Source organism: Ascaphus truei, chromosome 6 (assembly GCF_040206685.1).
Source record: "Ascaphus truei isolate aAscTru1 chromosome 6, aAscTru1.hap1, whole genome shotgun sequence".
NCBI lineage: Eukaryota > Metazoa > Chordata > Amphibia > Anura > Ascaphidae > Ascaphus > Ascaphus truei.
Genome location: NC_134488.1, coordinates 124,630,303 through 124,654,579, shown reverse-complemented (window position 1 = coordinate 124,654,579; position 24,277 = coordinate 124,630,303). Strand labels below are relative to the sequence as shown.

General features: G+C 50.5%; 1 protein-coding gene across 4 annotated transcripts in view; it reads right to left on the bottom strand.

The window, feature by feature from the left end:
* LOC142497836 (zonadhesin-like) overlaps positions 1-24,277 on the bottom strand; it is a 134,679-nt gene that overhangs the window by 73,621 nt on the left and 36,781 nt on the right. Inside the window, exons 4-10 of one of the 4 annotated variants that reach the window (XM_075606194.1) lie at positions 18,532-18,720; positions 9,220-9,264; positions 8,622-8,666; positions 7,008-7,196; positions 3,258-3,302; positions 1,841-2,029; positions 423-467 (exon numbers count right to left, since the gene is read on the bottom strand). In XM_075606194.1, coding sequence (XP_075462309.1) covers positions 423-467; positions 1,841-2,029; positions 3,258-3,302; positions 7,008-7,196; positions 8,622-8,666; positions 9,220-9,264; positions 18,532-18,720 — 747 coding nt within the window. Of the gene's footprint in view, positions 1-422; positions 468-1,840; positions 2,030-3,257; positions 3,305-4,168; positions 4,353-7,007; positions 7,197-8,621; positions 8,667-9,219; positions 9,265-18,531; positions 18,721-24,277 lie in introns of all 4 variants that reach the window. The other 3 variants (XM_075606195.1, XM_075606196.1, XM_075606197.1) reach the window with 3 other exon arrangements.

Genomic DNA, 24,277 nt, shown 5'->3' with positions numbered 1-24,277 from the left:
AAGGAAGGGGGAAGGAGAGAAAGGTGGAGAGAGGAGGGAAGGGGTGTAGAAAGCAGGGAAGGGGGTGAGAGAGGAGGGAAGGGGAGAGAAAGGAGGGAAGGGGGGAGAGATGAGGGAAGGGGGGAGAGAGGGGAAGTGGGGGGGGAGAGAATGGAGGAGAGGGGGTAAGGGAGAGAATGGAGGGGGGAAGAGGGGAAGAGGGGAGGGGGAGGATGGAGGGAAAGAATGGAGGGACACAGACACACAGACACAGCCCCGATCCAGCCAATGACACGCCCCTCCTTTAATAGCCACGCCCCCCGCTCCTGCTCTACAATTATCGCAGGACAGCCGTACACTCATGCTTGAAGATACATGAATTCTACTGTTTGCAGCATTGGTATGGTGTAAAGACACTTATTCACTATACAGTATATGCTTACTTGGTGGTTGGGCTGTTTGTCCATTCAACGGCAGGAATGGCAGAGCTGCAAAACAGGAGAAATGTTTGCAAAAACAGAGGGGGAGGGGTGCAGGGGGGAGAGGGGTTAGAGGGAGTGGGGAGGGGTTAGGGGGGGAGAGAGGGGAAGGGGGAAAAGAGAAGAGGGAAAGGGGGCAGAGAGAGAAGGGAGATAGGGGGAGAATGGACAGGAGGGGGAGAGAGGTGGGAGGAAAAGTGCAGTGGGAGAGAATGGAGGGTAGGGGGGAGAGGGGGAGGAGAGAGGTGCAGGGGGGAGAGAATGGAGGGAAGGGAGGAAGGAGAGAAGGGGAGAGGGAGGGAGAGGGGTGCAGGGGGGGAGAGAATGGAGGGAAGGGGGACGGAGATGAGGGGGAGGGGGGAGGAGAGGGGTAAGGGTGAGGAGATGGATGCACTGGTGAGAGAATGGAGGGAAGGGGGGAAGGAGAGGAGGGGGAGGGGGAGGAGAAGGTTGAAGGGGGGAGAGGAAGGAGGGGAGGGGTGCAGGGGGGAGAGAATGGGGGACGGAGAGAAGTGGGGAGGGTGGAGAGAGAGATGAGGGAGGGAGTGAGGAGGGAAGGGGGGCAGAGAGAGAGGAGAGAAGGGGGAGAGGGAAGGGGAGGGGTGCAGGGGGAGAGAGGGGTTAGAGGGAGGGGTGTAGGGGGAAGGGGGAAATAGAGGAGGGAAGGGGGGCAAAGAGAAGGGGGAGAGAATGGAGAAGAAGGGGGAGGAGACAGGTGCAGGGGGGAGAAAATGGAGGGACGGGAGGAAGGAGAGAAGAGGAAGGGGTGCAGGTGGGGAGAGAATGGAGAGAAGGGGTGGAGACGAGGGGGAGGAGGGGGAAGCAGAAAGTGGGAGGAGAAGGGTGCAGGGTGGTGGAGATGAGTGGAGATGGGTGCAGGGGGAGGGGAGGGGTGCAGGGGGGAGAGAATGGAGAGAAGGGGGAGAGAGGGAAAGGTGGGGAGGGGGGGGGACAGAGGAGGGAGAGAGAGAGGAGGGAAGGGGGGAGAGAGAGAGGAGGGAAAGGGGGAAATTAAAAAATCCCTAGTAGACATTATTTAGAGACAATTTATTTAATTTTTTTATTAAAGGTGATGGGAGGTTCTTTCTTTTACCTTTAACAAAAGACTGGAAACCAGTATTGATTTTGAACAACAATTCTATTTCATGGCTAATTATGTTTGAGCCATTGAGGCTATCACCCTTTTAGTGAATAAACCATGAAGATGTATTGCTTTGCAATGTAATACAGGCCTCATTTGAAGAGAACGAGATAAGTTGAGAAAGACTGAATGGGTCACAGATACCACCTGTCACCTTATTGTGGGTCTAGACTGAAATACTTGCGTAAATACTTGTGTGGGATCCAGTTTACATTTTCCTATTAGTAGTAAGTAGTATTACCTTTGCTGACAGGACACTGGTCCTTTTTCACACAAGTAGAGGATCCCTCGGATAACAGTATGTATCCCTCATCACAGGCACATCCCGGATTGCAATCCATGGTGCAGACCTCAGGTGGGGACTGGTAATTCTGACAGGTTATTGGGCAACTGCCATCACATGGCGCAAAATGCATTTTAGGTGGACATTCTGAGGGAAGAGGTTACACATCACATAAATAACACATACAGATCTTCCCAGGACCAATCATTCATAACCCCTCAGTGAAGCAGCCTCCTTGCCTTAGGCTGCGACTATACAGAAAAACTCCTGTGGTGTCGCCCGTAGCGACATCACGCGCCGCAAAAAATTTTTTGAAAACGCATTAACTGTCTCCCGCTTTGCAGTAGCAAGCGAGGAGACAGCTGAATTTGGTATAGCCACTTATCACGTATGTATGAAACTTGTTTTTTGCCTCGCGCGGTGTCGCTACGGGCGACACCACGGCATTTTTCTGTATAATCTCAGGCTGCGTCCACACAAGTGCTGAGTGCGCTTTGCGTGCGGTGCTTGCCGAGTTTACTTCTTGCAATCTGTATCTTCCCATATCCGCTCACGCGGCGAGCGCTCGCTCGTGATCAGGCACGTACGCTCTCCCAAGTTTGGTGCTTGGGGAGACAGTTCAATTTGATTTTCGAGCTCAGAGCAGGGTCACAAGAAAGGAGAGAAGGGGGGGAGGAGAGAATGGAGAGAAGGGGGGAAGGAGAGAAGGGGGGGGAGAGAGAGGGGAAGTGGGTGAGAGAGGGGAAGGGGGGAGAGAGGGGAAGGGGGAGAGGGGAAGGTGGGGGAGAGAGAGGAGGGAATGGGGGAAGGAAGGAGCAGGGGGAAAGAGGAGCAGGGTGGGACTAGAGGGGTGCAGTGGGGGAGAGAATAAAGAGAAGGGGGAGAGAGGGTCCTGGGGGGAGGAGAGGGGAGCAGGGGGGAGAGAATTGAAGGAAGGGGGGAAGGAGAGAAGGGTGGAGAGAGGAGGGAAGGGGGGAGAGAAGGGAAGTGGGGGGAGACGGTAAGGGAGGAGAAGGGAAGGGGGGAGAGAGAGGAGGGAAGAGGGGAAACAGGAGGGAAGGGGGTGAGAGGAAGAAAGGGGAAGGGGTGAGAGAAGAGGGAAAGGAGAGAATGGGGGATGGAGAGAATGGAGGGAAAGGGGGAGGGAGAGAATGGAGGGACCCAGACACGCAGACACACATACACATCCCCGATCCAGCCAATGACATGCCCCTCCTTTAATAGCCACGCCCCCCGCTCCTGCACTAAAATTATCGCAGGACAGCCGAACGCTCATGCTTGAAGATTTTGGTGTTACACACTGACACATGAATTCTACTGTTTGCAGCCTTGGTATGGTGTAAATACACTTATTCACTATACAGTATATGCTTACTTGGTGGTTGGGCTGTTTGTCCATTCACCGGCAGGAATGGCAGACCTGCAAAACAGGAGAAATGTTTGCAAAAACAGAGTGAAAAGAGAGAAGAGGGGAGAGGGAGGGGTACAGGGAGGGGAGAGAGGAAGGGGGGAAAGAGAAGAGGGAAGGGGGGTAGAGAGAGAGGAGAGAAGGGGGAGAATGGACAGGAGGGGGAGAGGGGGAGGGGGGAGAAGAGGGGTGCAGGGGGAGAGAATGGAGGGAAGGGAGGAAGGAGAGAAGGGGGAGAGGGAGGGAGAGGGGTGCAGGGGGGGAGAGAATGGAAAGAAGGGGGATGGAGAGGAGGGGGAGGCAGGAGGAGAGGGGGAAGGAGAGGGGTAGGGGGGAGGAGATGGATGAAGTGGGGAGAGAATGGGGGGAAGGAGAGGAGGAGGAGAGGGGTGCAGGGGGGAGGGGTGCAGGGGGGAGAGAATGGGGGACAGGGGGATGGAGGAGAGAGAGGAGGGAAGGGGGAGAGAGAGAAGAGGGAAAGGGGTGGAGAGAGAGGAGGGAAGGGGCAACATTAAAAAATCTCAAGTAGACATTATTTAGAGACAATTTTTTTTTTTAATTAAAGGTCATGGGAGATTCTTTTTTTCGCCTTTAACAAAAGACTGGAAACCAGTATTGATTTTGAACAACAATTCTATTTCATGGCTAATTATGTTTGAGCCATTGAGGCTATCACCCTTTAGTGAATAAACCATGAAGTGTATTGCTTTGCAATGTAATACAGGCCTCACTTGAAGAGAACGAGATAAGTTGAGAAAGACTGAATGGGTCACAGGTACCACCAGTCACCTTAGTGTGGGTCTAGACTGAAATACTTGTGTAAATACTTGTGTGGCACCAAGTTTACATTTTCCTATTAGTAGTAAGTAGTATTATTTTTGACAGGACACTGGTCCTTTTTCACACAAGTAGAGGATCCCTCGGATAACAGTATGTATCCCTCATCACAGGCACATCGAGCATTGCATTTCAAATTGCAGACCATAGGTGGGAAACGGTAATTCTGACAGGTTATTGGGCAACTGGTATCACATGTATCAAAATGCATGTTAGGTGGACATTCTGTGGGAAGAGTTTATACATCACATAAATAGCACATACAGATCTTCCCAGGACCAATCATTCATAACCCCTCAGTGAAGCAGCCTCCTTGCCTTAGGCTGCGACTATACAGAAAAACGCCTGTGGTGTCGCCCGTAGCGACATCACGCGACGCAAAAACAAATTTTGAAAACGCATTAACTGTCTCCCGCTTTGCAGTAGCAAGCGGGGAGACAGCTGAATTTGGTATAGACACTTATCACGTACAGGCATACCCCGGTTTAAGGACACTCACTTTAAGTACACTCGCGAGTAAGTACATATCGCTCAATAGGCAAATGGCAGCTCGCGCATGCGCCTGTCAGCACGTCCTGAGCAGCAATACCGGCACCCTACCTGTACGGAAGCTGCGCGCAAGCGGGGAGACTATAGAGCCTGTTACACATGCGTTATTTACATCAGTTATGTACATATATGATGATTGCAGTACAGTACATGCATCAATAAGTGGAAAAAAGGTAGTGCTTCACTTTAAGTACATTTTCGCTTTACATACATGCTCCGGTCCCATTGCGTACATTAATGCGGGGTATGCCTGTATGTATGAAACTTATTTTTTAGCTCGTACAGTGTCGCTACGGGCGACACCACGGCGTTTTTCTGTATAATCTCAGGCTGCGTACACACAAGTGCTGAGTGCGCTTTGCGTGCGGTGCTTGCCGAGTTTACTTCTTGCAATCTGTATCTTCCCGTATCCAGTCACGCGGCGAGCGCACGCTCGTGCTCAGGCACGTACGCTCTCCCAAGTTTGGTGCTTGGGGAGACAGTTCAATTTGATTTTCGAGCTCAGAGCAGGGTCACAAGAAAGGAGAGAAGGGGGGGGGAGAGTGGTGCAAGGGGGGGGGAGAGAATGGGGGAAGGAGAGAAGGGGGGATAGAGAGGGGAAGTGGGTGAGAGAGGGGAAGGGGGGAGAGAGGGGAAGGGGGAGAGGGGAAGGTGGGGGAGAGAGAGGAGGGAATGGGGGAAGAAAGGAGCAGGGGGAAAGAGGAGCAGGGTGGGACTAGAGGGGTGCAGTGGGGGAGAGAATGAAGAGAAGGGGGGGAGAGATGGGCCTGGGGGGAAGAGAGGGTACCAGGGGGGAGAGAATGGAAGGAAGGGGGGAAGGAGAGAAGGGTGGAGAGAGGAGGGAAGGGGTTGAGAGAGGAGGGAAGGGGGGAGAGAGGGGAAGTGGGGGGAGACGGTAAGGGAGGAGAAGGGAAGGGGGGAGAGAGAGAAGAGGGAAGGGGGAGAGAGAGGAGGGAAGTGGGGAAATAGGAAACAGTGGGTGTAACCGGCCGGTGTCACATCGCTATGTGGACATGGACTCTTGCATTGTTTGAGAATGTGATGTTATTTTTGCTATGTTGTATTGCACACATGTTCCACATACACCTAAAATAGTGGTATCTCCAGATACCAGACGGGGAGTGTCATGGAACAGAAATACCCCTGTCTGCCTTTTCTGTTTCAGCCCCCCTTTCCCTTGGCAGTTCTGCCTGCTATCTGTACATGGATTTACTTTCCTTGCAGTTTGCTCCCAGTGCAGATGGAATGGATACATTAAGTAGCCTTTTTCCTTCCAAGCTGTCACAGCTTGCTCTGGCAACATCTCCAGCCCTCCAGTTAATGGACTTTCCCATTTTCTCCCCTGTCTTTTTGCTGACAGTAGTGCAGTCTCACTCCATTTTAGTGTGACCCTTGCCCCTCACTTCCTTTTCCACCATTACCTCTGGATGAGTGAGCACTGCTGTAAACTCCTGTATGGTAGGATTATCTTTTCACCTGCTCTTAACTACAAGGCACCCACAGAGAGACACTATTTAAACACCAACATCTCTTCACAAGTGTCTGTCTTTTACCCTGCTTTCCCTCAATAAAGTAAAGAAAAGAAACAGAACTTGTTGTGCTTTGAAAAGAGGCCCGAGTTGACACTATCTGGGCTAAATCATCTTGCGTATGACCCTGGCTTGCAGAATAGGGAGAGAATGGAAAGAAGGGGAATGGAGAGGAGAGGGAGGGGGGAGGAGAGGTGGAAGGAGAGGGGAGGGGGGCGGAGATGGATGAAGTGGGGAGAGAATGGGAGGAAGGAGAGGAGGGGGAGAGGGGAGGAGAGGGGTGCAGGGGGGAGAGGAAGGAGGGGAGGGGTGCAGAGGGGAGAGAATGGAGAGAATGGGGGATGGAGAGAAGGGGGGAGAGGGGAGAGAAAGAGGAGGGAAGGGGGAGATAGAGAGGAGGGAAAGGGGTGGAGAGAGAGGAGGGAAGGGGCAACATTAAAAAATCTCAAGTAGACATTATTTAGAGACAATTTATTTAATTTTTTTAATTAAAGGTGATGGGAGATTCTTTCACCTTTAACAAAAGACTGGAAACCAGTATTGATTTTGAACAACAATTCTATTTCATGGCTAATTATGTTTAAGCCATTGAGGCTATCACCCTATAGTGAATAAACCATGAAGATGTATTGCTTTGCAATGTAATACAGGCCTCATTTGAAGAGAACGAGATAAGTTGAGAAAGACTGAATGGGTCACAGGTACCACCTTGCACCTTAGTGTGGGTCTACACTGAAATACTTGTGTAAATACTTGTTTGGGACCCAGTTTACATTTTCCTATTAGTAGTAAGTAGTATTACCTTTGCTGACAGGACACTGGTCCTTTTTCACACAAGTAGAGGATCCCTCAGATAACAGTATGTATCCCTCATCACAGGCACATCCCGGATTGCAATCCATGGTGCAGACCTCAGGTGGGGACTGGTAATTCTGACAGGTTATTGGGCAACTGCCATCACATGGCGCAAAATGCATGTTAGGTGGACATTCTGTGGGAAGAGGTTACACATCACATAGATAACACATACAGATCTTCCCAGGACCACTCATTCATAACCCCTCAGTGAAGCAGCCTCCTTGCCTTAGGCTGCGATTATACAGAAAAACTCCTGTGGTGTCGCCCGTAGCGACATCACGCGACGCAAAAACACATTTTGAAAACGCATTAACTGTCTCCCGCTTTGCAGTAGCAAGCAGGGAGACAGCTGAATTTGGTATAGCCACTTATCACGTATGTATGAAACTTGTTTTTTGCCTCGCGCGGTGTCGCTACGGGCAACACCACAGCGTTTTTCTGTATAATCTCAGGCTGCGTACACACAAGTGCTGAGTGCGCTTTGCGTGCGGTGCTTGCCGAGTTTACTTCTTGCAATCTGTATCTTCCCGTATCCGCTCACACGGCGAGCGCACGCTTGTGCTCAGGCACGTACGCTCTCCCAAGTTTGGTGCTTGGGTGACAGTTCAATTTGATTTTCTTGCTCAGAGCAGGGTCACAAGAAAGGAGAGAAGGGGGGAGCGGAGAATGGAGAGAAGGGGGGAAGGAGAGAAGGGGGGGAGAGAGGGGAAGTGGGGGAAAGAGGAGAAGGGGGAGATAGGGAAGGGGGAGAGAGGGGAAGTGGGGGAAAGAGGGGAAGGGGGGAGAGAGGGGAAGGGGGAGAGAGGGGAAGTGGGGGAAAGAGGGGAAGGGGGGGAGAGAGGGGAAGGGGGGGAGATAGGGGAAGGGGAGGAGAGAGGGGAAGGGGGGGAGAGAGGGGAAGGTGGGGGAGAGAGAGGAGGGAATAGGTGGAGAAAGGAGCAGGGGGAAAGAGGAGGGTGGGACTAGAGGGGTGCAGTGGGGGTGAGAATGAAGAGAAGGGGGAGAGAGGGGCCTGGGGGGAGTAGAGGGGAGCAGGGGAGAGAGAATGGAAGGAAGGGGGGGAAGGAGAGAAGGGTGGAGGGAGGAGGGAAGGGGTGGAGAGAGGGAAGGGGGAGAGATGGGAAGGGGGAGAGAGGGGAAGGGGGAGAGAGTGGAAGGGGGAGAGAGGGGAAGGGGGAGAGGGGAAGGGGGGAGAGGGGAAGAGGGGAGAGAGGAGGGAAGGGGGAGAGGGAGGAGGGAAGTGGGGAAACAGGAGGGAAGGGGGTGAGAGGAAGAAAGGGGAAGGGGTGAGAGAAGAGGGAAGGGGGAAAGGAGAGAATGGGGGGAGGGAGAGAATGGAGGGACCCAGACACGCAGACACACAGACACATCCCCGATCCAGCCAATGACACGCCCCTCCTTTAATAGCCACGCCCCCCGCTCCTGCTCTACAATTATCGCAGGACAGCCGAACGCTCATGCTTGAAGATTTTGGTGTTACACACTGACACATGAATTCTAGTGTTTACAGCATTGGTATGGTGTAAATACACTTATTCACTATACAGTATATGCTTACTTGGTGGTTGGGCTGTTTGTCCATTCATCGGCAGGAATGGCAGACCTGCAAAACAGGAGAAATATTTGCAATTAATGTAAATCTTTGTGCATTTGTGCCTGCCTCCCTCTCCCATCTCTGGCCTGTACCTCTCTCCTCCTGCAGCTCAGCAGTCTCAGCGCTCTCAGGGCTGCACTTCCACCGGACTTACACACTCATCCTCCAGGTGCCGGTCCCTCTGTCCTCCTCACTGAGCTCAATGTGGGAGGTTTAGGTCTCCCAGGGAGGCACCAGCAGGAGTGACCACAGTCACAGATAGGTGCGTGTTTGTCTATGTTTGCATCCACTGTGATTTCTGACTGTGTGTCATTCTGCGCCCCTTCCCCTCTGTGTCATCGTCCCCCAACATGGGACCATTTTGTGCTCTCACCATGTGACATTCTGCTCTGGCAGCCAAAAGAAAGCTGCAACATCGTAGGACGATTACATTGTGACTTTCCATAGGTGATCCCCTTGCCATATTTTCTGATTTTCCTGTTACACACGGACACATGAATTCTACTGTTTGCAGCATTGGTATGGTGTAAATACACTTATTCACTATACAGTATATGCTTACTTGGTGGTTGGGTTGTTTTTCCTTTCACCGGCAGAAATGGCAGACCTGCAAAACAGGAGACATGTTTGCAATTAGTGTTGTAGATCTTTGTGCATTTGTGACTATGTCCCACTCTTTGTATTCGATTTATGAAAATATTCTTCTATGAAGAATCCTTTTCAATGCTGGTTTTCAGAAGCGCTGAATCAGCGGCCCCGTTAGCACGGAAGCGCTTAGTAGCTATTGTTCTGCACAGTGTATATCTGTAAGAGTGGCACAGTGCATTAGTATTTACCAATTAGCTGAAAACCTGCTCTACAGTTTAACTCCAAAGGCAAAGAACACTGTCACAGGTTCTTACCTGACTGATAAAGCTAGGCCAATCACTGGGTCTTTTCTGTTATACGTAGGATGAGTGTTACAATTCATTCTCTTAATATTGCCAGTCTGCATGGAATGACTGGCAGTTACATCTCAGTGCAGTGACAATTAAGCTACAGCATACCATACAGGTACTGTATATACGTTTCAAATTACATTGTATCAATCTGCAGAAATACAGTAGCTGTAATGCTTTTTACATTTTATCACCGTTCAGAGCAACTTCAATTCAGAATGTGCATCACTTATCTCAAATGGATCAAGGTATTTTGCTTTGTATTAGCACTTTGTCCTTATCACAAAGCAATATGGAGATTGGTCATAGTGAGTAAAATCAACCAAATATTCCAGTGTATCTGCTGGGGGCAAGCTTGAAAAGGAATCAGAACAATTCCAGGGATATTCCCTAACTATTCGATATCATTACAGATGAACTTTATGTAAGATAATTCATGTCTGACACAACCCATAGTAATGGCCGGTATAAGTTTGTAATGGGCAGAAATATTCGTTTGTAATTATATAAAATGTGGGAAGATATGTGTGTTGCAAATACTGTATCAGATAATTAGCTTCCCTCTTAAGGCTTCCAGTAATACTATTACTTGGGGTACCTATGAGTGTGCCAGATACATCTGAAAACAAGGAAGAATACAGGGAGAGGGTTATGGGGTATTTGATACTTCTCGGATTAAACTGAAATTAAATAATTTTCAGTAATCAAAGAAGCCAGGCCTAAAAGAGTCACATGGAAGTGAGACTTATAAATGGAAGATAAGACACACTCCCACCACGCTGGGATCCCTCATTAGTGGAGGCGCTGCAACGAGTGGAAGTATATACCCCACGCTCCCAGTGACGGAGGTTCCGGCCTCTTGTTAGCCTCACATGTAACCGCAGCACCCGTAGTTATAGTACCCTAGGGGTACACCCGCTACAGACAGAATCACCAATCTGTCCAAAAATTTCGAATCAGTAGCTACCAGGGACAATAACAATTAACTTACTTCAGAAGACATCATCAGTGCTAAACAAGTTTCAAATAAAAAAATGGTGGTTGTACAGAAGACACAAGCATCGAGACACCAAACGATCCGCAGCAGGAGGAGAAGCAGCCAATCACTTCTCATCTGCTGCAGTAAGTTGTGTCTATGTGTGTGTCTGTCTCTGTGTGTGTGCCTCTGTTTGTGTGTCTGTGTCTCTGTGTGTGTGTCTGTGTGTGTCTCTGTCTCTCTGTGTGTCTCTCTGTCTCTTTGTGTGTGTGTGTGTCTGTCTCTCTGTTTCAAAACCAAGGGGGGAGGGGGAGTTGGAACTCTCCTTGCGGCTGCTCGCACGGTGTGGTGTGTCCCCTTCTGCCCCTGTGGCAGCACGCTGAGTGTGGGAGGTGGTAGGGGGTGTATACCCACCGGGGGGGAGTGGGGTGTTCCTTGTGCTCCTTTGCCTCCCGGGCTCTCCCTTCCCCCTGGCTGCCCGCGCGGGGTAAGAGATGGGCACGGGGGATCGCTGTCCTTTCCACTCTTCTCCCCCCTCCTCCCCCTGTCACTCACATCCGTCGCTGCCTCTCTTACACCACTTTGTGAGTGTGTGTATGTGTCTGGGAGAGAGTGAGTGAGTGTGTGTGTGTATGGGAGAGAGTGTGTCTGTGTGTATATGGAGAGTGTGTGTGTATGGGAGAGTGTGTGTGTGTGTGTGTGTGTGTGTGTGTGTGTGTGTGTGTGTGTGTGTGTGTGTATGGGAGAGAGTGTATGTGTCTGTGTATAGGAGTGCGTGTGTATGGGAGAGAGTGTGTGTGTATGGAAGAGTGTGTGTGTATGGGAGAGTGTGTGTGTATGGGAGAGAGTGTGTGTGTATGGAAGAGTGTGTGTGTATGGGAGAGTGTGTGTGTATGGGAGAGTGTGTGTGTATGGGAGAGAGCGAGTGTGTGTGTGTTTGGGAGAGAGCGAGTGTGTGTGTGTGTGTGTGTGTGTGTTTGGGAGAGTGTGTATGGGAGAGAGTGAGTGTTTGGGAGAGAGTGTGTGTGTGTGTGTGTATGGGAGAGAGTGATGTGTGAGTGTGTGTATGAGAGAGAGTGAGGGTGTGAGTGTATGGGAGTGGGTGTGTGTGTATGGGAGATAGAGTGCGTGCGTGTGTGTGAGTGTGTGAGTATGGGAGTATATATATATACTCATATATATATATATATATATATATATATATATATATTTAGGTCCAGAAATAATTGGACACTGATACAAGTTTTGTTATTTCGGCTGTGTACCAAAATAAATTAAAGTTACAGTTAAATAATGAATATGGCTTAAAGTGCAGTCTATCAGCGTGTAACGCGTAGCTCACTACAAACCAGACGTGACTGCGAGGCTGAGGTAGGGAATTGTATAAATGCTAACACACAACCGCAGGGCCGCGCCTAGAGTGTTGAATGTTCTTGCAAGCCGAGTCAGGAATATAGAAGGTAGAGTAGTCGTTTATACTTACCGGGTCTGGATTGGAGAATAGCGGATCATTGGGGTACTTTGCCAAGGTCAGGATTGGAGAGTGGAGAGTAGTCTTTGCGAGAGTAGCCGAGGTTAGGATTAGAGAGTTCAGGATGGTCATACGTAAGCCGGGTCAGAAGAGGAGAGATGCGGAGTCCAATAACGTAGCAGGGTCAGACAGCAGCAGGAACAAGGCAGGATGCAGCAAGGCACAAGGCAGGACGCAGCAGGGCACAAGGCAGGATGCAGCAAGGCACAAGGCAGGACGCAGCAAGGCACAAGGCAGGATGCAGCAAGGCACAAGGCAGGATGCAGCAAGGCACAAGGCAGGACGCAGCAAGGCACAAGGCAGGATGCAGCAAGGCACAAGGCAGGATGCAGCAAGGCACAAGGCAGGACGCAGCAAGGCACAAGGCAGGATGCAGCAAGGCACAAGGCAGGATGCAGCAAGGCACAAGGCAGGATGCAGCAAGGCACAAGGCAGGATGCAGCAAGGCATCACACAAGGTTATGCTCAGCATTGAGAGAATGAGCAAGGCAGGTATTTAAGGAACCTCCCTCCAGTAGGAAGTCAGGGCGGAACCAGAAGGAAAGCACGGAGCGGCTGCTGGGTCGCGCAGGTGCGCCCTATTGTGCAGCCCAATTAGATCTGGGGCTGGAGCTACATCCCGCGCGCATCACCGACATCAGGGGGAGGCGACCTGATCGTGCGTCACTCGCGCAGCGCACATGCCGTCACGTGAATGAGAGCACAGTCTGGAGGCGGGTCCAGAAGAGACCTGTTCCGCGCGCGTCAGCGAATGGTATCCTGATCGCGCATCACTCGTGCACCGCGCATGTCCGCCATCAGTGCGGGGGCAGAGCCTGGAGGCGGAACCCGCGGAGGGACAGACCGATCGCACGCCGTCCGCGCCCAGTGGGACTGCCGTGGCATTGCGCATCTTGAGTGCCTGAATGAGTGGGATGGGGAGGTAAGTTCCGGCCATCAGAATGGCGAATCCTCACACAGGTTTAATTTGAGGGTATTCACATCCAAATTGGAGAAAGCGTTTAGGAATTAAATTTCTTTAATATGTAGCACCCTCTTTTTCAAATGACCAAAAGTAATTGGACAATTGACTCAAAAGCTGTTTCATGGACAGCTGTGGTCTATTCCTTTGTTATTTCATCATCAATGAATAGGGTGACCATTTGTCCCGTTTTTGCAGGAACTGTCCTGGTTTTTTCTGCTCTGTCCCGGTTTAAGGTCCGTCCCTGTTTTGTCCCGGTTTTTGTCCCTTGTCCCAGTATTGCGGGGCAGCGGTGGTGAGGAGAATGCGGCGGCCGATAAGTATTTTCTATGTGTGTGTGTATGAATGAATGCTGCCGGGGGGATTGCATGAAGGAGAATGCCGGGGGCGGAACTTAGAATGCCGCCGGGCCGCACGGGATTGGATGGAGGATGCGGGGGTGGGGCTTTGAATGCCGGGCCGCAGGGGATTGGCTGAAGGTAAGAGGATGCGGGGGCGGGACTTTGCCAAAAAAAGCAGTCGCAGGGGCGACCGCCTGGCTGCCCGCTCTCCCCGGCTCTCCCTCCCCCCCCTCCCCAGCACTCCAGCCCCTTCGGCCCTTCCCCGGCTCTCCCTCCCCCCAGCACTCCAGCCCTCCCCCCAGCACTCCGGCCCTCGGTCACCGGTTCTCCCTTCGGTCCGGGCCCTCCCCAGCACTCCGGCCCTCCCGCCAGCACTCCGGCCCTCCGGCCCTCCCCCCAGCACTCCGGCCCTCCCCCTCGGTCCTCCTTCCGGTCACGGCACTCCGGTCCTCCGCCCCGGTCCCCGGCTCTCCGTCCCTCCCCCCCGGTCCCCGGCTCTCCGGCCCTCCCCTCTGGTCCCCGGCTCTCCTTCCGGTCCCGGCACTCCCCCCAGCACTCTGGCACTCCCCCCGGTCCCTCGCTGTCCCTCCCTCCGGACCGGCACCCCAGCCGCTTGCTAGCAGTGCGGCATCTCTGGTGCCTACTGTTAGTTAGCGGTTGCCAGAGCTTGCCACCTCCTAACTGAACCCGCCTCCGTAGCCACCTCCGCCGAACCCCAGCACCTGAGGTAGGCATATGGGGGGAAATGCAGGGGGGGAGAGACATGGGAGATGCAGGGGGGGAGAGACATGGGAGATGCAGGTGGGGAGAGACATGGGAGATGCAGGGGGGAGAGACATGGGAGATGCAGGGGGGGAGAGACATGGGAGATGCAGGGGGGGAGAGACATGGGAGATGCAGGGGGGGTGAGAGATATGGGAGATGCAGGGGGGGAGAGATATGGGAGATGCAGGGGGGGAGAGACATGGGAGATGCAGGGGGGGGAGAGACACATGGGAGATGCAGGGGGAGGGAGAGACACATGGGAGATGCAGGGGGGGGAGAGACACATGGGAGATGCAGGGGTAGAGAGACACATGGGAGATGCAGGGGGGAGACACATGGGAGATGCAGGGGGGGAGACACATGGGAGATGCAGGGGGGACACATGGGAGATGCAGGGTGGAGACACATGGGAGATGCAGGGGGGAGAGACATGGGAGATGCAGGGGGGGAGAGACACATGGGAGATGCAGGGGGGAGAGACACATGGGAGATGCAGTGGGGGTAGAGACACATGGGAGATGCAGGTGGGAGAGACACATGGGAGATGCAGGGGGGAGAGACACATGGGAGATGCAGGGGGAGGGAGAGACACATGGGAGATGCAGGGGGGGAGAGACAGATGGGAGATGCAGGGGGGGGAGAGACACGTGGGAGATGCAGGGGGGGAGACACGTGGGAGATGCAGGGGGTGAGACACATGGGAGATGCAGGGGGAGATGCAGGGGGGAGACACATGGGAGATGCAGGGGGGGAGACACATGGGAGATGCAGAGGGGGAGACACATGGGAGATGCAGGGGGGGACACATGGGAGATGCAGGGGGGAGAGACACATGGGAGATGCAGGGGGGGAGATGCAGGGGGGGAGACACATGGGAGATGTAGGGGGGGAGAGACATGGGAGATGCAGGGGGGAGAGACATGGGAGGTGCAGGGGGGGAGACACATGGGAGATGCAGGGGGGAGACACAAGGGAGATGCAGGGGGGGAGAGTCACATGGGAGATGCAGGGGGGACACGGGAGATGCAGGGGCGGAGACACATGGGAGATGCAGGGGGGGAGGGACACATGGGAGGTGCAGGGGGGGAGACACATGGGAGATGCAGGGGGGGGGACACATGGGAGATGCAGGGGGGGAGAGATATGGGAGATGCAGGGGGGAGAGACATGGGAGATGCAGGGGGGGAGACACATGGGAGATGCAGGGGGGAGAGACACATGGGAGATTCAGGGGGGGAGAGACACATGGGAGATGCAGGGGGGGAGAGACACATGGGAGATGCTGCCGCCCTCCTGTGCTGCTCCTGTTCCGTTCACATGGTCCTCTTCTCCCTCCACCACCAGCTGCTGTCTTCTGCCGCTTCTGGCTGCTTACCTTCGCTGCAGCATGCCATCCTTCTCTCTCTCCACCGCCGGCTGCTGACAGCTGCAGGATGCCGTCCTCTCCCTCCACCGCTGGCTGCTGACATTCGATGTAGGATACTGTCCTTCTCTCCATCCGCCGTGGCTGCTGTCCTCCAAACCTACCTGCTGGGTTTCCGGCTACCAGGCCTGGTAATTTTTCTTTTTTCCCCGGGTACTCAGTGTTTTTTTAGGACCCTGTCCATCCCTGACCAATAAATTATATATATGAGAGCAGGGTGATTTGTGTCCTGCATAGTTGCATGTGCAGGGAGGGCGTGATGTCAAGTGAGTGGTTCGTCCTCGTTAGCTGAACCGGGCACTCATGGTCGCACATACTGGTCAAACATATTGTTGTAATGTGTTTGATCGCTCTGAGCATGCGCGCTCGCTCGCTCTCGGCCTGGAAGAGCCCTTATGGTGTCGAAGGCCGCGGCCTTGCTAGGAGTGTGTGAGCAATTGCGCTTGCGGTGCGCGATCAAATACACACATTCCCCCCCCCCCCCCTCACCCCGAGATCCCCGCAGCTCTGCCGGGGGGAGGAGAGAGGGAGGGTGGCTGCTACGATCCGGTAACGGGGAGGAAGGGGGGGGATTTGAGCGCACCGCATCCTCCGCAGCTCTGCATCCCCTCCATCTCTGCGAAGACCCGGCCAACCACCATCACTAACCGCCCACCGCTGGGAGAAAACGCAGCCATTGACGACTACACAATCGCAAACGGCGATGACGGACGCTCAGTCCGATCAGAAGGGAGCGTAGCCTGGCAGGGCTGATTTGTGATTGGTTAGGGTTAAGAAGGGGGTGGGGATAACAAAAAGAGGAGGAGGCGATCGGTGACCAAGCGGAGGGCAAGCCTGCGATTTGGGAGGAGGCTGGGTTGGCTGGGGTCTCTTAGCAGGCGTCATTAGTAAGGGTCAGCATGTGTTACTGGCCAAAGTGCTGTGGTGCTGGGCAGTAGATAATAAATATTAGGGGCACGAGACTCTGTGCTGGTCATAGAGTGATCAATGTGAGTGCTTCGGTCATCACAAGGAGAAAGGAAACTAACCCTAGCTTAACCAATGTCCCTCTTCATGCCTTTAAAAGAGCTTGGCCCAGTATTGGTATTGTGAAGGCCCAGAGAATCTGTGCTGGGTGCAGGGTCATGGCCCGTGTTTTGGGTGAAGGGTGAGGAGTAGAAGGCCAGGGGTTGGGGGAGTCAGCAGAAAGGGGAGGTAGGACACGGAGAATAACACACACACACACTCTGACTGACACACATACACACACTGACTGACTGACAAACACACACACACTGACTGACACACACACACACACAAGGAATTCAGTTACTATAAATATAGAGGTGCAAGTAGCTAAAACACGCGTTCTAAGTCAAACTTCTTTGTGTTTTGGCACTAAAATTGTGTTTTTATTTTTAATTAAAAACATCATCATTACAAATACCATTTCTGTGTCAAAACAATGACAAAAGACAAAGAAGTTTCACTTAAAATGCGCAGATAGGGATTCTGGAAAAATATATATAAATATATATACACATAGTGCAGAATAAATGAGTTCTTCAGTATTAGGTGATACCTTTTATATTTGGACTAACAATTTATGTAATGGTAATACATTATATCATAAAATTGCTAGTCCAAATAAAAAAGGTATCACCTAATACTGAAGAACTCATATATTCTGCACTATCGCAACTGGACTCTCTATTCCTGGTGTTGGCGCCTTGTGACCTTGGACAAGTCACTTTATCTCCCTGTGCCTCAGGCACCAAAAACATAGATTGTAAACTCCATGAGGCAGGGACCTGTACCTGCAAAATGTCTCTGTAAAGCTCTACGTAAAACTAGCAGCGCTATACAAGAACATACTATTATTATTAATTTTAATAACACATCCAATTGTACACATTCACATATACACAAAATTAAATATACATATTGTTTACAGTATGATATATACACATTTGATTTAAAACGAGTTGTTAATATTTAACATTAAATACACACGTGCAATGGAATAAACACTGGCGTAAGGTTTAATTCAGCTATCTGAGCTACTCTCCTTTTCTGCTGCTGCGGCTGCTGCACTGACACAGTTCTGTGGGAAAGATCATGGGCCCAGGCAGGCACTAGATACAATTGTGCTCGTGCACAGCTAGAGAGAGGGCAGGACTCACAAAGGCGTGTGCCAGAAGCTGTTCCAGAAAGGGAAGAGGTTCTGCCTTTGTAAAGGGTTGTTATAGGAGCAAAAATGCTTGTTACATTAGAATACATAAAAAATTGTCTTTCAAATTTTTTTTTTTTTTAAAGAAAATGCTACAAGTATTTTCTCATAGTGTAGAACTGATTTATTTAAAAAAAAAAAAAATAACACATGCAGAATATTGCTTGAACTGCAGCTTCAAGCACATGAATGGCCTTTGGATGCAGGAGAGATACACCGGAAATAACTCTCTCCCCCTCCTCTCTCCCCTCCCCGTATAAAGCTGTTTTTTTGTTTCTTTAGCCCTGTAAAGCTTAGAAAAACACCTTGCGCAACTGCTAAATAAAAAACTCTGGTGTGACCAAAACTGGGACCGATTAAAAAATCTCTAGTAGACATTATTTAGAGACAATTTATTTCATTTTTTTAATTAAAGGTTATAGGAGATTCTTTCTGTCACCTTTAAGAAAAGACTGGAAACCAGTATTGATTTTGAACAACAATTCTATTTCACGGCTAATTATGTTTGAGCCATTGAGGCTATCACCCTTTAGTGAATAAACCATGAAGATGTATTGCTTTGCAATGTAATACAGGCCTCATTTGAAGAGAACGAGATAAGATTAGAAAGACTGAATTGGTCACAGGTAACACCTGTCACATTGTCATTGTGGGTATAGACTGAAATACTTGTGTAAATACTTGTGTGGGACCCAGATTACATTTTCCTGTTAGTAGTAAGTTGAATTACCTTTGTTGACAGGACACTGGTCCTTTTTCACACAAGTAGAGGATCCCTCGGATAACAGTATGTATCCCTCATCACAGGCACATCGACCATTGCATTTCATGTTGCAGGCCTTAGGTGGGCACTTGTAATTCTGACAGGTTATTGGGCAACTGGTATCACATGTATCATAATGCATGTGAGGTGGACATTCTGTGGGAAGAGGTTACACATCACATAAATAACACATACAGATCTTCCCAGGACCACTCATTCATAACCCCCAGTGAAGCAGCCTCTTTGCCTTAGGCTGTGATTATACAGAAAAACGCCTGTGGTGTCGCCCGTAGCGACATCACGCGGCGCAAAAACAAATTTTGAACACGCATTAACTGTCTCCCGCTTTGCAGTAGCAAGCGAGGAGACAGCTGAATTTGGTATAGCCACTTATCACGTATGTATGAAACTTGTTTTTAGCCTCGCGCGGTGTCGCTACGGGTGACACCACAGCATTTTTCTGTATAATCTCAGCCTTAGGCTGCGTCCACACAAGTGCTGAGCGCGCTTGGCGTGCGGCGCTTGCCGAGTTTACTTCTTGCAATCTATATCTTCCCGTACCTGCCCACTCGGCGAGCGCGCTTGTGCTCAGGCACCTACGCTCTCCCAAGCATGGTGCTTGGGGAGACAGTTTAATTTGACTTTCGAGCTCAGAGCAGTGTCACAAGAAAGGAGAGAAAGGGGGAGAGTGGTTCAGGGGGGGGGAGAGAAGGGGGGAGAGAGAGGGGAAGGGGGAGAGGGGAAGGGGGGAGAGGGGAAGGTGGGGGAGAGAGAGGAGGGTATGGGGGAGAAAGGAGCAGGGGGAAAGGGGAGCAAGGTGGGAGGAGAGGGGTGCAGTGGGGGAGAGAGGGGCCTGGTGGAGGAGAGGGGTGCAGGGAAGAGAGAATGGAAGGTAGGGGGAAGGAGACAAGGGTGGAGAGAGGAGGGAAGGGGGGAGAGAGAGGGGAGGTGTGCAGTGGGGAAGGAGAAAATGGAGTGAAGGAGAGAAAGGTGAGAAGAAGGGGAGAGTGGGAAGGGGGGAGAGGGGGTGGGAGGAGAAGGGAAGGGGGGATAGAGGGGAAGTGGGGGAGAAGGGAAGGGGAGAGAGGGGGGAAGGGGGAGAGAGGAGGGAAGGGGGAGAGACAGGAGGGAAATGGGGAGAGAGGAGGGAAGGGGGTGAGAGGAAGGAAGGGGGGAGAGAAGAGGGATGGGGGAGGGAGAGAATGGAGGGGAGTGGGGAAGTGGGAGGAAGGGAGGAGAGGATGGAGGGGAAGGGGAAGGGAGAGAATGGAGGGACACAGACACATAGACACAGCCCCGATCCAGCCAATGACACGCCCCTCCTTTAATAGCCACGCCCCCCGACTCCTGCTCCGAAATAATTGCAGAACAGCCGAAAGCTCATGCTTGAAGAGTTGGTGATGTCACCGCTCTCAAGCATGAGCGCACTCCGCTGCAACGTGGCCGCAGACTGCGGCTGAGTCCCCGCTGGCGCTTATCACGCTCATGCTTGAGAGCGGTGACGTCCCCAACTCTTCAAGCATGAGCGTACGGCTGTCCTGCAATAATTTTAGGGGGGGGGGCGTGTCATTGTCTGGATCGGGCTGTGTCTTTGTTTGTCTCTGTGTCTGTGTGAGTCTCCATTCTCTCCCTCCCCTTCTCTCCTCTCTTTCCCACCCTTCCCACCTCTTTCTCCCCCCTTCCCTCCGCTCCCCTGTTCCACCTTTCTCCGCTCCCCCCTTCCACCTCTCTCCCTTACTCTCTTCCACCTCTCTCCGCTCCACCTCTCTCCGCTCCACCTCTCTCCGCTCCCCCCCTTCCACCTCTCTCCCTTGTTCCCTTCCACCTCTCTCCGCTCCACCTCTCTCCGCTCAGCCTATACTGCCTCTCTCTCCCCATTGGTCAGAGCAGGGTCATGTGACTCTGCTCTGAGCTCGAAGGTCAAACTCCCTTGTCTCCCCAAGCACCAAGTTGGGAGAGCGTACGTGCCCGCGCTCAAGCGTGAGCGCACCGCGTGAGTGGGGACGTCAAGATAAAGATTTGAAGAGGTAAGAGCGCCAAACGCCATGGGCAGACTCAGCCTAAAACACTAGGTGTGTTCTGCGCTCTTTAATAATTTTACATTATTAACATTGATATATAATTGTATTTAACGTGTATATAAAGATACTCATTTAATGCTAATATCACAAATACTATCATTATAATAAGTGTGTGTGTGTGTATGTGTGTGTCCAGCACTCAAAACCAATATTAGACAGTGCAACCAGTGATAACAAAAGAAAATGTCATATATATATGTATGTATCAGTACTGTGTTAGCCGAGCTTTAATAATCAAATATGAATAGACAATACCGTTATGTGGCTAACGAGAAGCTTTTATTTGTGCGAGCTTTCGAGATACACTGATCTCTTCTTCCGGTGATGTTACAATGAAAAAGCAGACAAGGGGTTACTTATAAACAGTGTCTCTTGGAAAGTTATCTGTGCTTATCCCTCCCCCGTGTGTAGATGTGATTTATGACTTGAGGTGTAAAATAGTCCCTGAATGTTAGTGATGTAAGAGTTTGTGTGTGTATGTATGTAAATATAAAGGAATGAAGAGCCACAGTGTATACAGCAAAGAGCTCCATTATTTTTTTTTACCCTGATGCTTGTCAGATGAATTAAATTACCAGTGAGTGCTGCAGATTCTTTTTCTTGCCCTGTGTGTGTGTGTGTGTGTGTGTGTGTGTGTGTGTGTGTGTGTGTGTGTGTGTGTGTGTGTGTGTGTGTGTGTGTGTGTGTGTATATATATATATAATATTATGAACCCTTCTGTCACTTTTTTTACCCACCATAACTTAACTAAGTATGGTAAAACCTACCCCTTGCTTCTTTTTTTTGCATAGCCAGTACTGTATAAGCAACCCCACACTGAGGAGACCCATTAAGGTCGAAACAGTCTGTCTGTGGGTGGGTTTACTGGCTATGCATCTTTACTCTGGCTGTGCTCAAAGCTGTGACCATGCAGCAAGCTTAAGCCTATAGGGGAACCATGTTGAATGTTTTTGAATCAAAAGGTGGCACGGTGTGCTCATTTGCATGTCATTTCCCAGAATCCCATGCTGCAGAGGAAGTGCTGTGTGCTGGGTGATAATGGTGAAAGGCAGGGTTGCAGATCTGTCTAAGACATGAAAATGAGCATACAGTACACTAATATTTCCATTTGCTAGGAGGAGGTGATCTTCAATCTTTCTGGCCGCTCACTCTCCACTGCAGAGACCGATGTACTGCATAAGGGATTATCCTATGTCCCCACTACCACTCAAGAATCCTTTTTATGGGAAGTCGACATGTATAAATTGGGTCGACAGCTACGACTCAAAGATTTTTTTCAATCTAGCACTAACGAGATGACCACAGCTGGTAACAAGTTTAAAGCCAAGAGCACCTTCGACCCGATGGTAGTTAACCACAGTATCACCACTTTTATGGGACTCTTGGGCAATGACACCAGGAAACAAGTAAAGACTCATAAAAAGAGTTTCTCAAACCTCACAGTAGCAGAAAAAGAAGCTAATAAGTCTTTGAAGTCCAATGATGACATCATCATCAAACCGGCCGACAAGGGTGGAGGGATTGTCATCATGAATTACGTCGATTACAGAGCTGAGATTGAGAGACAACTCATGTATAACAATTACTATAAAAAATTACAAAAGGATCCTACACCAGTTTATAAGAAAGAAATAGATTCCATCACCAGGCTTGGAGTGAACAATTCTTGGATCTCCAAGGAGACTGGCTCCTTTCTGTCCCAGGACTATCCCCTAGTTCCATTGATTTATCTACTACCTAAAGTACATAAATCCATTATAAATCCGCCAGGCAGACCAATTATTGCAGCAAGAGGATCTTTCTGCCATCCACTTTCTCAATTCGTGGACTTTCTTTTACAACCTATGATCATGAATATGGCATAATTTGTCAAGAATACAATGGCCTTCATCAATAAACTGAGTACTATTACTTTTGATATCACCGAGATGTTACTGGTGACGTTGGATGTCTCCAGTCTCTACACCAATATCCCACATGGTGAGGGACTCCGAGAACACCTCTCGAATCACTCTGATCATGACGGCCCACCTACTGAGCTCATTCTGCTTCTAATTGAAGTTATTTTGCACAAAAATTCCTTCAGATTTGAACGTGATTTCTACCTTCAACTCACAGGAACAGCCATGGGCTCTAATATGGCCCCTGCCTATGCTAACCTCTTCATGGACATGTCTGAACAAACACATCTGTTGAATGATGCACCCTTTGCTCACAATATTGTCCACTACACCCGCAACATCAATGATATCTTCTTTATATGGGGAGGAAAGGAGGATAAATTATTACAATCCCTTTCTTACCTCAACACGATTCCATCAACAATACGCTTTACGGCGAATTACAACTTGGACAGGATCCCATTTCTTGATACAGTGGTGTACAAAAGTGGCGGATTACCTGCTACAGAGATCTTTCAGAAACCTACTGATAAAAACACCCTGCTCTGTGAGACGAGCCATCATCCAGAGTCCCTCAAACGGGGTCTCACCTACTCCCAGATGCTGAGGGTGAAGCGGATCACCAGTGACCCTAAGCTAGTGGAGGGTGCTTTATGTAAAATGGCTAAGAGGTTCCTCGATAGGGGATATTCAAGAACAGAAGTAGATGTGGCTCTCATCAAAGCCCGGGCAGTGGATAGGAAATTAGGAAATCCCTCCTTACCCCGCACGCAGCTGAAATGGAGGCCAAATGTATTAACATTAGTAGCACTTACACAAGAGCATCCAATTTAATCAAACATAGTATCAAAAAGAATTGGGACATTCTGGGCAATGATCCCAAAATAGGCAGTATTTGCCAGGCACCACCAAGGATCTGCTATCGTCGGGGAAGGAACCTGAGGGACTTCCTGGTACAGGCTGACCCGTCTACCAAATATGCACCTACAACTACATGGCTTCAAAAGAAGCCTGGTGTATATAAATGCCATGGGTGCATTAATTGCGGTTTTCTACAGACTGGCCAATCCTATGCCCATCCCCATAATGTGAAACCCATACACATTAAGACGTCCATGAACTGTGAGACTCGATTCGTTGTTTACTTCATCAGATGCCCTTGTGGGCTTTACTACATAGGCAAAACTAGCCGTATGCTCAAAGAACGCATGGCTGTCCACAGATCCACCATTCGAAAAGCGCTAATGGACAATAACACAGAGGAGAATTATAAACTGCTTCCGGTGGCTAGACATTTCAGACAGCAGAAACACAGTCTGTCAACACTGAGATGTATGCCCATCCTACAAGCCATCACCTCAACCCGTGGTGGGGACCGGAACAGACTTCTGCTGCAGCTGGAGGCCAAAATGATTCATGACCTCAAAACTATGTCCCCCTTTGGCCTCAATGAGGACTTCAGACTGGGGTGCTTCATCTGAGTCCATTCATCTATTGCATTGTCTCCCATGTGTATTTACTGTGCTGGACTTTACATCAGTTGTCTGTTTTTTTCTATTGCCCTTATCTGCTTGTATTAAGCCTTTCCTTTATTTTAGAGGTTACCCTTGATATTGTGTCTTTCATCTTTTTCTCCACCTCCAGTTGTGTCTTTTCCCCTTGTTTATGCCCCCCCCCCTCTCTTCCCCCCCATCCCCTTTCTTCCCCCTACCCACCACCCCTCGTTTTCCT